The 13,469-nt window shown below is 43.5% G+C and overlaps 1 protein-coding gene across 2 annotated transcripts in view; it reads left to right on the forward strand.

Moving 5' to 3' along the window:
• Window positions 1-13,469, forward strand: part of TMEFF1 (transmembrane protein with EGF like and two follistatin like domains 1) — a 295,872-nt gene that overhangs the window by 153,064 nt on the left and 129,339 nt on the right. For both annotated transcript variants that reach the window (XM_089689044.1, XM_089689043.1), the window contains exon 3: window positions 1,904-2,033. In XM_089689044.1, the coding sequence (XP_089545170.1) occupies window positions 1,904-2,033 (130 nt within the window). The remainder of the gene's footprint in view (window positions 1-1,903; window positions 2,034-13,469) is intronic.

The following is a 13,469-nucleotide window of genomic DNA, read 5'->3' on the forward strand; positions in this document are numbered from 1 at the left end:
ATTTTCTAAAGAAAATAAAATTTTGGCAGCCTGGCAGCAATCTACACACTAAAACTTGACTTTGAGGCTCCTGCTAACCAGGTACATTGGGCTGTGTTGGTTAAACCGGTCCAAATGTGTAGACAAGGCAAAAAGGCTTGTTTACTGTTGCATGAGCTCACACTAATGTGATACATTTGTGTGCGCTGCAAAAAAGAAACAGAATTTGATAGCACCGCAGTGTTTTGAGGAATGCTATACTGCTCGTTAGATAAAAGAAAGGCCGTGGGGTTTATTTACTAAAATCAGAGAGTGCAAAATCTGGTTCAACTCTGCATAGAAACCAATCAACTTCCATTTTTTTTGGTCAAAGCTTATTTGAACGAGCAGACGTTAGGCTCCATACAAACTGCTGCTGTTTAGCGCACGTTTTTGGCGTTTTGGCTGTTTTTTCTTTCTAGCCATTGATTTTCCAAAATGTTATCCTATGTGTCCATGCACACAAGGATGCTTTTATCAGTTTATTTGCTGTGGAATTTAGAGAACTTTTCTGGATGCCCTAAAATTGCATTCAGGACAGGGGATTTTTACCACAAAAAATGCTGAACACTGCTAAACGTGTGTAACCACGTTTAATCGCACACGTAACAGCGTTCAGCATTTTTACAGTGCAGTGATTAAAACATTTTGGAAAAACAAGAAGCTGATTGGTTACCATGCACAGCTGCACCAATTGTTGCACTCTCTAGTTTTAGTAAAGCAATTTAAAAAAATTCAAAACATTTAAAAAACGCACTGCAACCCACACAAAAATGCGCTGCAACACACAACACAGCACTTATCAATGCATATTCGCCACGGTGTGAATGGAACTTTACAGTCTTTTTTGTGATGTTTGAGGATCTTTTCATTACTTCACAGTACATACAGCTAGAGAAGTTAGGGATGGCTTACATTAACCTCCCTGGCGGTATTCCTGAGTGTAGCTCGGGTAAAATTTCAGTACCACAAGCGGTAACCCCGAGCTACACTCGGTCTTACCATGCGGCGTTGCTCAGGGAGTCCCTGCAGCACTTACCTTGTCCTTCGCTCCCGCGATGTGTCCCCTGCAGCGTCCCCGGCCATCTCCTCTGGCCGATGCCGGCATCCGGCTTCCGTGTTCCGGTCCCTGTGATGTCGGGACGTACGGGAACCGGCGGCAAATTTGAAATTTTTAAAAAATTTCATTTTTTTAAAAATGATTATATAGTAAAACATTGCTGTTTCAATGCATTTCACATATATTTTGTCCCTAGTGCTTTGTCCTGTGCACTGCCTACATTTTGACTGTTCTTTCTGCCTGGAAGCTTAGAAAAGTCCATGGCGTCCAAAAAGTGTCCCTTTATGTCCAAAGCAGTTTTAGACCGGCTAGAGAACAGCGATAGTAAATTAGAACCACTTGCAGAATTGAGTGATAATGATTCATGGGGGAAATTCGTCATCAGAACGATTTTGCAACTTTGCTCAGCGATGTGCGAATTTGCCTCTGTATTTCAAATTTCAGTGTTTTTGGTTTGATTATATTATTGAATTAAATTTAATATTATTATTTTTTATGATTATTAAATTATAATTTATGATTTCATGTTTCAAGTTTTATCATACCCGGGATGTTTACTAGACTCTTGTTTGGACAGATTTCAGTGAGTTATTCCTAAAAATTACAGCCTACAATAAAAAACTACATATTTCCATGCAAAATAATGGTACCGCTTTCAGCACCAAAAATCGGAAATAATCATACCGCCAGGGAGGTTAAAGCCCTTCCACTGCTTGAAAGGAATATGTAAATTATTTCATGACAATGTCTGTGCACAGGTACATTTTAATTTGTGTTTAAGGTTTATTTGTACTTTATTAGATGCCTGTTATTGTTATCTTGCAGTGTGGCACAAATTACATACCAGTTTGTGGATCAAATGGAGACACTTACCAAAACGAATGCTTCCTAAGGAGATCTGCCTGCAAACAGCAGAAACATTTATCGGTAGTAGCAAGAGGACCTTGCATTTCTGGTAAGAGTCATGGAGCGATAAACCTGTCTTTATAGCATTAGTCACTAAAGAAACACTGATTCTTATTCAAGATTGTGCTGTTGATAGGTCTCCCCGCTGCATATGTGTGATTTACACTGTACTTTTAGAATGTAAAAATGGCTACAATAAGCAGTTCTAGCTTCTTCCTTGGCCGATAAAGAAAAGTAATGGGTGTATATTGATAATAAATTTGGAGAATAAACTGTCTGTACTGAGTGAAAGCTAGAAGAATTAGCTGAAATACACATTAAAGTGTACCTGTAGTGAAATAAAACATTATTAAATGTCAACGGAATGTTAGTTCAGGTGCCTAGTTGTTCCGGTGTAGCTGCTCAGATGTAGGTGTTAACTCTATTTGTGACAACTACTTGGGTTATTGGACATTCCCAGGGAAAATAGGTTTTTCTGCTTCCCTCTGTTAGCAGCCCAAAAGGGCCACACCTGATGTGGAAGGGGTAGCTGGGCAAGTCATCTTCATCCAGGTAAGCAGCCCTCTACTGTCAGAACTGGCATGCAGGGAGAAGTCTAATAGTACAGTTCTCCAGAACTGTACTATGGGCTACTGTAGGGAGCCTCTCTAGTTGTTCAGTTTCAGTGAGATGGGTCTTTGTCCTTCAGCCTTGTGTTCTAAACTGTTTTACTGAAATAGTGATTATCTGTCTGATTTCTGTTGCTTTAGAGCACTGGTTCTCAACCTTCCTAATGCCGCGACCCTTTAATACAGTTCCTCATGTTGTGGTGACCCCCAACCATAAAATTATTTTCGTTGCTACTTCATAACTGTAATTTTGCTATTATTATGAATCGTCATGTAAATATCTGATATGCAGGATATATTTTCATTGTTATAAATTGAACATAATTAAAGCATAGTGATTAATCACAAAAACAATATGTAATTATATATTGTGAAATATTTTTATCGCCCCCCTAAAAATACATCTGCCTCCAATAATGATGATTACCCCACTCCCCTCTATAATGACCTATCACCCCCATCAAAATAAATCTGCCCCCTAATAATTACCCCACCCCCCTCTATAATGACCTATCACCCCCATAAAAATACATCTGTCCCCAATAATGATGATTAGCCCCCTCCTCTATAATGATCTATCACCCCCATAAAAATACATCTGCCCCCAATAATGATTACCCCCCCAAATAATCTGCCCCTCATCCCTATAAAAATGCCCCCCCCCAAATGATAGTTTGTCTGCCCTTCTCCCCCTCTATAATAATGTATCACCCCCATAAATTATATATCTGCCCCCCATAATAATTTATCTGGGGCGGGGTACAATGAGAGCCCCTCCCACTGTACGATGGGGTAGGCACTAACCTGGATCTGCCCCGATCTTGTTGGATGATCCGGGCATGACATCGGCCACGTTCAGGCAGTTCATGGGGACGGTTGGTTGGGTTATTCAGGGCGGGAAACTCGGAATGATCGGAGCGGTGGAAGATCCCTGCACAAATCCTCCGCTTCAAACAGCTGCGCGCGTTCCGGCACAAAACCCGACCAATCAGGGACGGACCGGTCTACCAATCAGCGAAGGCAGAGGGAGTTAAATCCCCCTACCCGGAGAGGGGGGCGTGCCCAGGTGTGATTGACACGTGTCTTGACAGCGGTGTCTCAGTTCCTAAGACCATTGGAAATATGTGTTTTCCGATGGTCTTAGGCGACCCCTGTGAAAGGGTCGTTCGACCCCCAAAGGGGTCGCGACCCACAGGTTGAGAACTGCTGCTTTAGAGTCTTATAGACTTACCCTGACTGAGCCTCATTAACATGCTGGGAAGATTCCATGTTTATGCTGTTTCATAATCTTTATTTTTTTATTCTGCAGTATATGCATGCTCCTTGCCATCCTGAACCTCTTGCAGTATTGCTTCTAACTTGGCATCCGTTGGTGTCAGGAACAGGATGGCTATACTGGTGGTCTTTAACATTAAATGTGTATATTTTACTCTTGACAAAATTATAATAAATTTAAGCAGTGTTTCTCCTTAGAGTGAGAGTTGCTCCACTGTGAAGTGATTATATTATAATTTGTGAAGCAAATTAAATTGGTTTTGTGTGATACTGAGACCCTGGACCTCTACTTGTGTCTCATTACAACCTAAAACTATTTTTTATGTAAAGGCTGTAATTGGCCATGCATGGCCACCATAATGAAATAAATATAAGAGAAGTCTGAAACATAACCCAAGCCCTTAGATCTAACCAGTGAAGGGCATATGTTTCCCTGAGAAAAACAGGCAAGGAAGATGTTTGCAGTGCTAGGGCCTACAATTATGTCCCAAGTGATTACCAATGAACTGGCACACATGCATTTATCTAGGTATTCTCTGTGTGTAAATGAGCAAATCCAGCTTTGGAAGCACTTGTTCTTGCCTGCTGAAATAGTTGTAAACCTGACATGAAAAATGAACAAAACATATCCCTCTATAGTGTGTATTTGCCTCGAAACAAAGCACTGAGTGTAATTTTTGTCTGCAGTCTCGTTCCTTAGTAATCTCTGAGAGGTTGTGCCAACTCCAAGGGATCGAGGGGGTCGGGGGATGAAGCCTCCAGTACAGAGAAGGTGATTTACAGCCTCAGCTGTGCATGTTTCACTAGGAGATTGTGTAGAAATGAGTGTGTCCCTTCCTTCCACTCAAGTCTCAGACAACACTGAGCTGTGCAGTGTGTGTCATCAGATCTCTGCCCCCCTTCCTCTGGAAGCTCAGAAATGCTGTATAAGTTCTTCACTTTAAATGGATGTAGGGAAGAGAAGACTGCAGATAAACAGGTATAATTTATGTAGGAGGATTGTTTAATCTATGTGTATCACCTGAGGCCAGTCAGTTAACTGAGTATATGTAAGGGTTTACTATCACTTTGAATTATCCTTAAATGTGCCTGTCCTTGACTAAGTCTTGCATTGGACCTCATTATTAGGGGACAGTGGGATAAAGTTCACCATCCTAACTCTAGTCCAAGCATCTTTGTCATAAGTGTATCTCTGGTTTTGTATTTCAATGGTTTTTATTCATTTTAAACAGTTTATCGCAGGAGCAACAAATCATGCCCATGCAGAGGCTATCAATTGCACATAAAAAATTACAAAAAACAGTGCTCTAACGCCAACAGAGCAAAAGGTGCGCTCACGCAGGGGCTATCAATGGCACTTAAATGACAAAAACATTAGTATAACACCAACAGTAACTCAAACTAAAGGCAGATATCCACTGCCACACCAAAAACAAACAGAAAAAGAAAAGGAAGGAGGAGTACAAAAGAAAAAAAGATAACAAAACCAAGAGCAGGGGTCCGAGAACACCAATACCAAACAACATCAGATCCCCAGACTAGCCGGGGGAGCGTGGGAAAGGCATATGGCAACCACGGCTACCATATTTTCAAGAATTTACGTGGGGAGTTGTTGCAGATACTCGACATCTGTTTATTGAGCATCACAGTGGTCATACGGTCCCGCACCCCCTGAAGAGGGCTGAGCAATTGTTCTAGTGGCCGACAAAAACAAATAGGAAGCCAACTTCTGCTGATGAGCCAAGATGCCCGGTATGGGACAATGAAGCAAAGCATACCGAGCATTCCGGCGTATGGAGAGATGGAACAAGGTGAAAAGGAGGCAAACACACGAGACCAAAAACGAAACAGTCTCAGGCATGACCACCAGATATGCAATACATCACCATGATGGCCACAACCCTAAAAGCATCGATCACTGCAGGCAAGGTTCGCCTGGGCCGAACGAGCCGGAACCCAATACCAACGAAACAATACTTTGTATGCCGCCTCCAGCGTGGTCATATTAAATGAACATTTAGCTATAAGCGACCAGGCCCTATTCCAGTCCTCCAGATCCATGACTGCCCCCAGGTCGTGCTCCCACTGAACAACATATGAAAGAGACGTATGCATCGTGCGTCTGTTCAAAGCTGCATAAAGAAGGGAAATAAAAAAAAAAACCCGATCCAATTTGCACCTGCTGGAAAAAAAATTCCTTCCTGATCCCCCGAGAGGCAAATCGGATATTCCCTGGATCAACTTCACCTATAAATGTTAGTATCCAGTTGTATTCTGTGTATCTAAGAAAGAATCCAGGCCTTTTTTTAACCTTCCTGGTGGTATTCCTGAGTGTAGCTCGGGGTAAAGTTTCAGTACCACAAGCAGTAACCCTGAGCTACACTCGGGAATATCATGCATTGCTGCTCCACGATCCCTCGGTCACTTACCTTGTCCTGCGCTCCCGCGATGTCCCTCCTGCAGTGTCCCCTGCAATGTCCTCCGGCGGATGCTGGCATCCGTCTTCTGGGTTCCATCCCCTGCGACGTCAGGAAGTACGGGGACTGAACGGCGGGAAATTTGAAAATGACAAAAAGTGACATTCACTAAAATCACTAAAATCACATAGTAAAACATTCCTGTATCAAACCATTTCACATACATTTTGTCCCGAGTGCTTTATCCTGTGCCCTGCTTGCATTTTTACTGTTCTTATTGCCTGAAAACTGAGAAACTCCCATGGGGTCCAAAAAGCATCCCTTTAGGTCAAAAGCGGTTTTAGACCAGCTAGAGAATAGCAATGGTAAATCAGAACCACTTGCAGAATTGAGTGATAATGATTCGTGGGGAAATTCGTCATCAGACACTGAAAACGATTTTGCGACTTTGCTCAGTAATGAGCGAACTTGGCGCTATATTTCAAATTTCAGTGTTTTTGGTTTCATTATATTATTGAATTAAATTTATTATTATTATTATATTATTATTTTTTATGATTATTTATTAAATTATAATTTATGATTTCGTGTTTCAAGTTTTATCATACCCGGGATGTTTACTAGACTCTTGTTCGGACAGATTTCAGTGAGTTATTCCTAAGAATTACAGGCCTACAATATAAAACGCCAAATTTCCATGAAAATAATGGTACCGCTTTCAGCACCAAAGATCTGAAATAATCATACCGCCAGGGAGGTTAAGCAATCCACTGAGCTGGCCAGAACCAACTCTTGAGGGAGTTTATTTCACATTTTCACAGCTCTCACTGTGAAAAAACCTTTCCATGTTTGGAGATTAAATTTATTTTCCTCCAGATGTAAAGAGTGCCCCCCTTGTCCTCTGTGATGACCTCAGGGTGAATAGCTCTACACCGAGTTCACTATATGAACCACTGATGTATTTATACATGTTGATCATATCCCCCCTTAATCTCCTCTTCTCAAGAGAGAGTAAATTCAGTTCCTCTAATATTTCCTCATAGCTGAGCTCCTCCATGCCTCTTATCAGTTTGGTTGCCCTTCTCTGTACTCTCTCATGTTCCTCATTGTTCTTTTTGTGAATTGGTGCCCAAAACTGAACTGCATATTCCAGATGAGGTGATACTAATGATTAGTACCGGGGTAATATGATATCTCTCTCTGGAGTCTATACCTCTTTTAATACAAGAGAGGATTTTGCTCACTTTAGAAACTGCAGCTTGGCATTGCATGCCATTATTAACCCCTTTGCACCTGCCGCACACACATGTGCCGCCCCCCAGAGTCTGGGCCTAGACACCGAGCGGCCGCACATTTGCATTCATGTAGCAAAAAACATATGTGCTGAGAGCGCGTGCCCAGCACACATGTGTGGTGCTCACGGAAAGGTCCCGGTCCGCTCTTTCGATCGGGACCTTTCCCGATCATGTGACCGCCGTGATGACTCGTCACGGCGGTCACATGATTCCTAAACCTCGCCCCACCTGCCCCGCCTCCCGGCGTCTGAAACTCTTAAAGGGCCGGGAGGCGCCGGCAGGAAGGGGTTAAGCTTGTGATCTACCAAAACCCCCAGATCCTTCTCCACCATTGATTCCCCCAGTTGTACTCCCCCTAGTATGTATGATACATGCATATTCTTAACCCCCAAGTGCATAACCTTACATTTATCAACATTAAATCTCATTTGCCACATAGTTGCCCAATTAAACAGAGCATTGAGGTCGGCTTGTAAATTAAAGACATCCTGTAAGGACGTTATTCCACTGCACAGTTTGGTGTCATCTGCAAAGACTGAAATGGGATTTTTAATCTCAGACACTATATCGTTTATAAATATATTAAAAAGTAAGGGTCCCAACACTGAACCCTGGGGTACACCACTGATGACCCCAGACCATTCAGAGTATGAATCATTAACCACTACTCTCTGAATATGATCTTTTAGCCAGTTTTCTATCCATTTACATACGGATTTTTCCAAGCCCGTAGACTTTACCTTACACATTAACCGTGTGTGGGGAACTGTGTCAAACGCTTTTGCAAATTCCAAGTATACCACGGCCACCGCCACCCCTCTCTCCAAGGTTTTGCTCACCCCCTCATAAAAAGAAATCAGATTTGTTTGATAAATTCTGTCTTTCATGAATTCATGATGTCTTTTGCTTAAAATATTTTTTTCCAGCAAGAACTCATCTATGTGGTCTTTTATTAAACTCTCCAGTATCTTCCCAACTATAGTAGTTAAACTAACAGGGCTATGATTACTTGGTAAAGATTTTGACCGCTTTTTAAATATTGGCACCACATTGGCCTTGCGCCAATCCAGTGGTACTATGCCAGTCATTAAACAGTCCCTAAAAATTAGAAACAATGGCTTTGAAATGACAGAGCTCAATTCTTTAAGGACCCATGGGTGTATGCCATCCAGTCCAGGTGCTTTATTCAACTTTATACTGTCTAAATATTTTTGGATCATATCAGTTGTGAGCCAATGTGGATCATCTGGAGCTGTGTAAATACCATGGCCATTATGGACAAGAGCTCCCCCATGCTCCTTTGTATGCACAGAGCTGAAGAAGGTATTAAATAAATTTGCCTTCTCTTTGTCCCCAGTCACCCACCCTAGATTATTTTGTAAAGGGCCTACATGCTCGGACCAAACCTTTTTACTATTAATACATTTGAAAAAATTTTTGGGGTAGGTCCTGCTATCTTTTGCAATCTGTCGTTCGTTTTCAATTTTTGAGGCCTTTGTTTCCTTTTTGCATATTCTGTTATATTCTTTGTAATGTTTAAATGATGATAACATTCCTTAATTTTTATATTTAATAAAAGCTCTTTTCTTATTATCCTTTTAAATTTGTTGCCCATGGGAATATATTTTGCAGTGTGTTCACATAGTCTTTTTGAAGAACTCCCATTTCTGTGTTGTGTTCATCAATGCCAACATTTCCTCCCAGTCTAAGTCTTGGAGAGCAGCTCTCAGCCTTGGAAAATTACCTCTCTTGAAATTGAGCGTTTTTATTTTTCTTGTATGTGCTTGCTGTTTAAAGCTAACAATAACGTGGAATCATGTTATGGTCACTGTTACCCAGATGTTCTTTTATATGGACATTCGTAATAAGCGCTGCATGGTTTGAGATTACCAGGTCCAGCAGAGCATCATTCCTAGTAGGGGCCTCTATGAACTATACCATAAAATTGTCCTGTAGTAGGTTTAAAAATTTTTGCCCTTTACCTGTTTTGAGCTGAGTCTCCTCATTAACACCGGGAGGCTTATAACAAACTCCAGTGATTACCTTTGTAGCACGCACCCCCATGTGCAGTTCCACCCATAATACTTCAGCCTCATCACACTCTCCATCAACTAGGTTCTCTTTCACACTCACTCAGAGATCACTTCTCAGATAGAGACAAACACCACCATCTTTCCTATTTACTCTGCCTCTCCCGAAAGATAACATAGCCAGGAATATTAATGGCCCAACCCCGTTATAATCTAATTCTCCCTCCCCCCTCGATCCTAGTTTAAATACTCCTCCAGCCTTCCCATAAACCTCTCCCCCAGCACAGCGGACCCCCTTCCATTTAGGTGCAGACCATCTCTAGCATATAGGCTGCACCCCAATGAAAAGTCAGCCCAGTGCTCTAGAAACCCAAATCCTTCCCTCTTACACCAGGTCTTCAGCCATGCATTGAGTTCTCTAATCTCCGCCTGTCTTTCCTGAGTTGCGCATGTCACAGGTAATATTTCAGAGAATATCACCTTGGAGGTTCTTCCCTTCAACTTGCAGCCTAGTTCTTTAAATTGATTCTTAAGCAGCCTCCACCTTCCATGTATTCTGTCATTGGTTCCAACATGAACCAAGACATGCCCAGCTCCTCCCAGTAATTTATCAACCCGGTTCACCACATGCCGAACCCTGGCACCAGGGAGACAGCAAACCATTCGGTAGAGGCAATCCTGGTGACAAATTATTCTATTAGTCCTTCTGATCATAGAATCCCCTACCACCAGCTGTCTAGGCCTTCCTGCACTACCCTCACCACCCCTCCCAGATGATCTGCCCTCCCGGCTGTTAGGGAAAGCAGTGACATCCATGGCTGCCACCCCTGAGCTTGCCACCCCCACATCTTCACCCAACTTAGCAAATCTGTTTGGGTGCTCAAACCCAGGGCCAGCCTTCCTTTGCTGTGAGCCCCTACCACTCCCTCTCATTACAGTAACCTATCTTCCTACCTGATAATCCTGATTAGCCTGTCCGCCCTCCACATCAACCCCATTAGCTACCTGCACAGAAAGCAGAAGATCCCTTTCAAGGTTGATAGTTCTGCCCAGTGTTGCAACACAGATTTCTCATATGGCAAAGCAGAAGTGCCCCACAGTGTGATCAGCCAATGCCGCAATTTAAGTTTATGAAAAAATTCCACTGGAGGGACATCCCGTGACTACCGAAGAGAGTTCCAGGTAGGGAAGGACCGAGAAGTCAAAAAGTGTCGCACCTGCAAAAAAACCATTGGCCACCCACCAAGAAAACGCCCTTGGTTGATCTAAACCCAGTGGGAAGAGAGGGTTGTTAGTAATTGGGAGCAAAGGCAAGAAAGGTGACATCAGGCCACTGGAGTAACGTACCGAGTCCCACACTTGTAAGCCATGGAGCAAAATCGGACTCAGTGCCATAGGACGCAGGGCAGGAGGAAGCCATAGAAGCGTCAATGTCGCAATAGGGGCACAATTAGGTAGTTCCCAGGGACCCAGAGAGGAATGTCTTAGGAAGTGTGCAACATAGACAACAGGGCAATCTGGCTCACCTGATAATACTTAGTTACATTAGGCACCTCAAGACCAACCTTGGGTCTATGAACAAAAAGTGTATTTCTGGAGACTGTGGGGCACTTATCGGCCCAGATAAAACGCATAATCTTCGCCTGAATCAACCGAAGAAAATGAGGAGGAACCCGCACTGGGAGGGTGCGAAAATAGTTTTTTAGTTTACAATTTTGGCAAGATGGTCATTTTCACTGAATTAACCCGTCCTACCCAAGACAGGTGCGGAAATTGCCAAGAATGCATAAGAGAGAACACAGAGCGAAGCAATAAATAATAATTTGCAGCAAACGAGTTATAGGTGGGGGTCAAGCGAATGCCTAAGTATTCAAGAGAAGAGGAAGCCCATTTGTAAGGGAAGTGGGACTGTAGGCGTGAAACCAAATCTGAGGCCAAAGTAATATTGAGGGTGACAGTCTTATCCAAATTAATATGGAGACCCGAAATCAAGGAGAAGCGCTCAAGAACCTGTTGCAAATTTGGAAGCGTCGTCAGGGGATTAGTGAGAGTCAAGAGGGCATTGTCTGCAAATAGGTTCAATTTGAACTCCTGTCCCGCGTATGGAACCCCCGATACATTACAATCAGTCTGGAGCGCTAAAGCCAGCAGCTCAAGCGCCAGGGCAAAGAGTGCCAGGGACAGGTTTTGGTTTGTTTAGGAAAAAAAAAACCTAGAGGTGATTAAATACCACCAAAAGAAAGCTCTATCTGTCACAAAAAAATTAGAAAAATTTCATATGGGTACAGTGTTGCATGACCGCGCAATTGTCATTCAAAGTGCGACAGCGCTAAAAGCTGGAAATTGGCCTGGGCAGGAAGGGGGTATAAGTGCCCTGTAGGCTTGTGGTTAAAATAGTCAGCCAAGAAGGGTGCTAACAGGATTGCAAAATTTCTTATAATAGAGACGGGAGAAGCCGTCGGGACCTGGGGCCGCGATGGCCCATAGAGATTTGATAGCTTGGAGCAATTCCGATACGGTGACACCGGCGTTGAGGGCCATCTGCGCTGCCTCGGATAATCCAGGAAGTCGAAGATCTTGAAAGAATGCCTCTGCCTGAGCCACAGGGAAGGGATCTGGTTTAGCGTAAAGGCGCAAAAGGAAGTCTGCGACACGGGAGACAATCTGCTGGGGATTAGAAGTACAGCCACCCGCTGGAAGTCGCAATCGGATCTATTTATGGGGTTTCCCCACAGAATTGAGTTTTCTGGCCAGCATCGGACCCGGCTTATTAGCACAGGAATAAAATTTGTGTTTGGTCCAACGCAAGGCCCGTTCCGCCTCCGAAAAGGCAAGTAGGTCCAACTCTGCCGCCAGAGCGTCCCGTGCATGTTTATGGGCCGCGGATGGAAATGACTTCCAATGAGCATCTGCAGAGACCAGTAGAGAATGAAGCTCCAAAAGTTGACGCTCCCGCTCCCGCTTCCGAACTGCTGCCAGCTGTATAACATGACCCCGCACTGTGGCTTTATGCGCCTCCCACAGGGGCACTGCCGAAGAGACAGATCACAAGTTTTCCATGAAGTATGTGCGTAAGAAAGATTCTATTTGTTGGCAGGTAACCTGAGTGGTCAATAGAGAATCATTAATGCACCCGTGAAAGGGGCGCCGTACCGACCCAGAGAGGGCAAGGAGGAGTACCAGGGGATCATGGTCTGACCAGGGCGAGGAGGGAATAGCTATCCGCCTGACCAAGGGATGCTGCTGGACATGCATGAATATATGGTAAATTCTACAAAAACTGTCATGAGGATTGGAATAGAATGTAAAGTTACACTCAATTGGGTGAAGTTCCCTCCAGACGTCCGTCTGCAAGAGAGAGCGCATACGTTCCTCTAGCACTAAGTCGTGAGAAGGGGCCGCCCCTTGGGCATAGCGCCTATCCATTGTGGAATCCAATGTAACATTTGAATCTCCCAAAAGAAGACCCTTGGAGCGTTAGGAAACAATGGTGCAAAGATGAGAAAAGAATTCATGCTGAAAGCAATTGGGCACGCTTACTACTAACCTACTGGTACCAGAGGGTGCCCTGCAGAAGCAAATACTTGCGTTTGAAAGCTATCAGTATACCCCGGTGTTTCTCAGGAGCCGAGGCCGTGTAAAAAGTGGGATAATGAGGCGAAAGATACCATGGAGCGGAGGACTGAGAAAACCTGGTCTCCTGTAAACATACCATGTCGATTTGTTGCGATTTGAGGTGATGAAAAACTTTAGCCCGCTTCTGAGGCGAATTGAAGCCTTGAACATTTTGTGAGTGTACTTTCAAAAGGGGTGAGGCCATGGCGTTATCAGTACAGCACGCTCAGCAGAAAAAGCATAAG

This window comes from Staurois parvus, unplaced genomic scaffold (assembly GCF_062004578.1).
Source record: "Staurois parvus isolate SC_StPar_1 unplaced genomic scaffold, SC_StPar_1.0 ptg000468l, whole genome shotgun sequence".
Lineage (NCBI taxonomy): Eukaryota > Metazoa > Chordata > Amphibia > Anura > Ranidae > Staurois > Staurois parvus.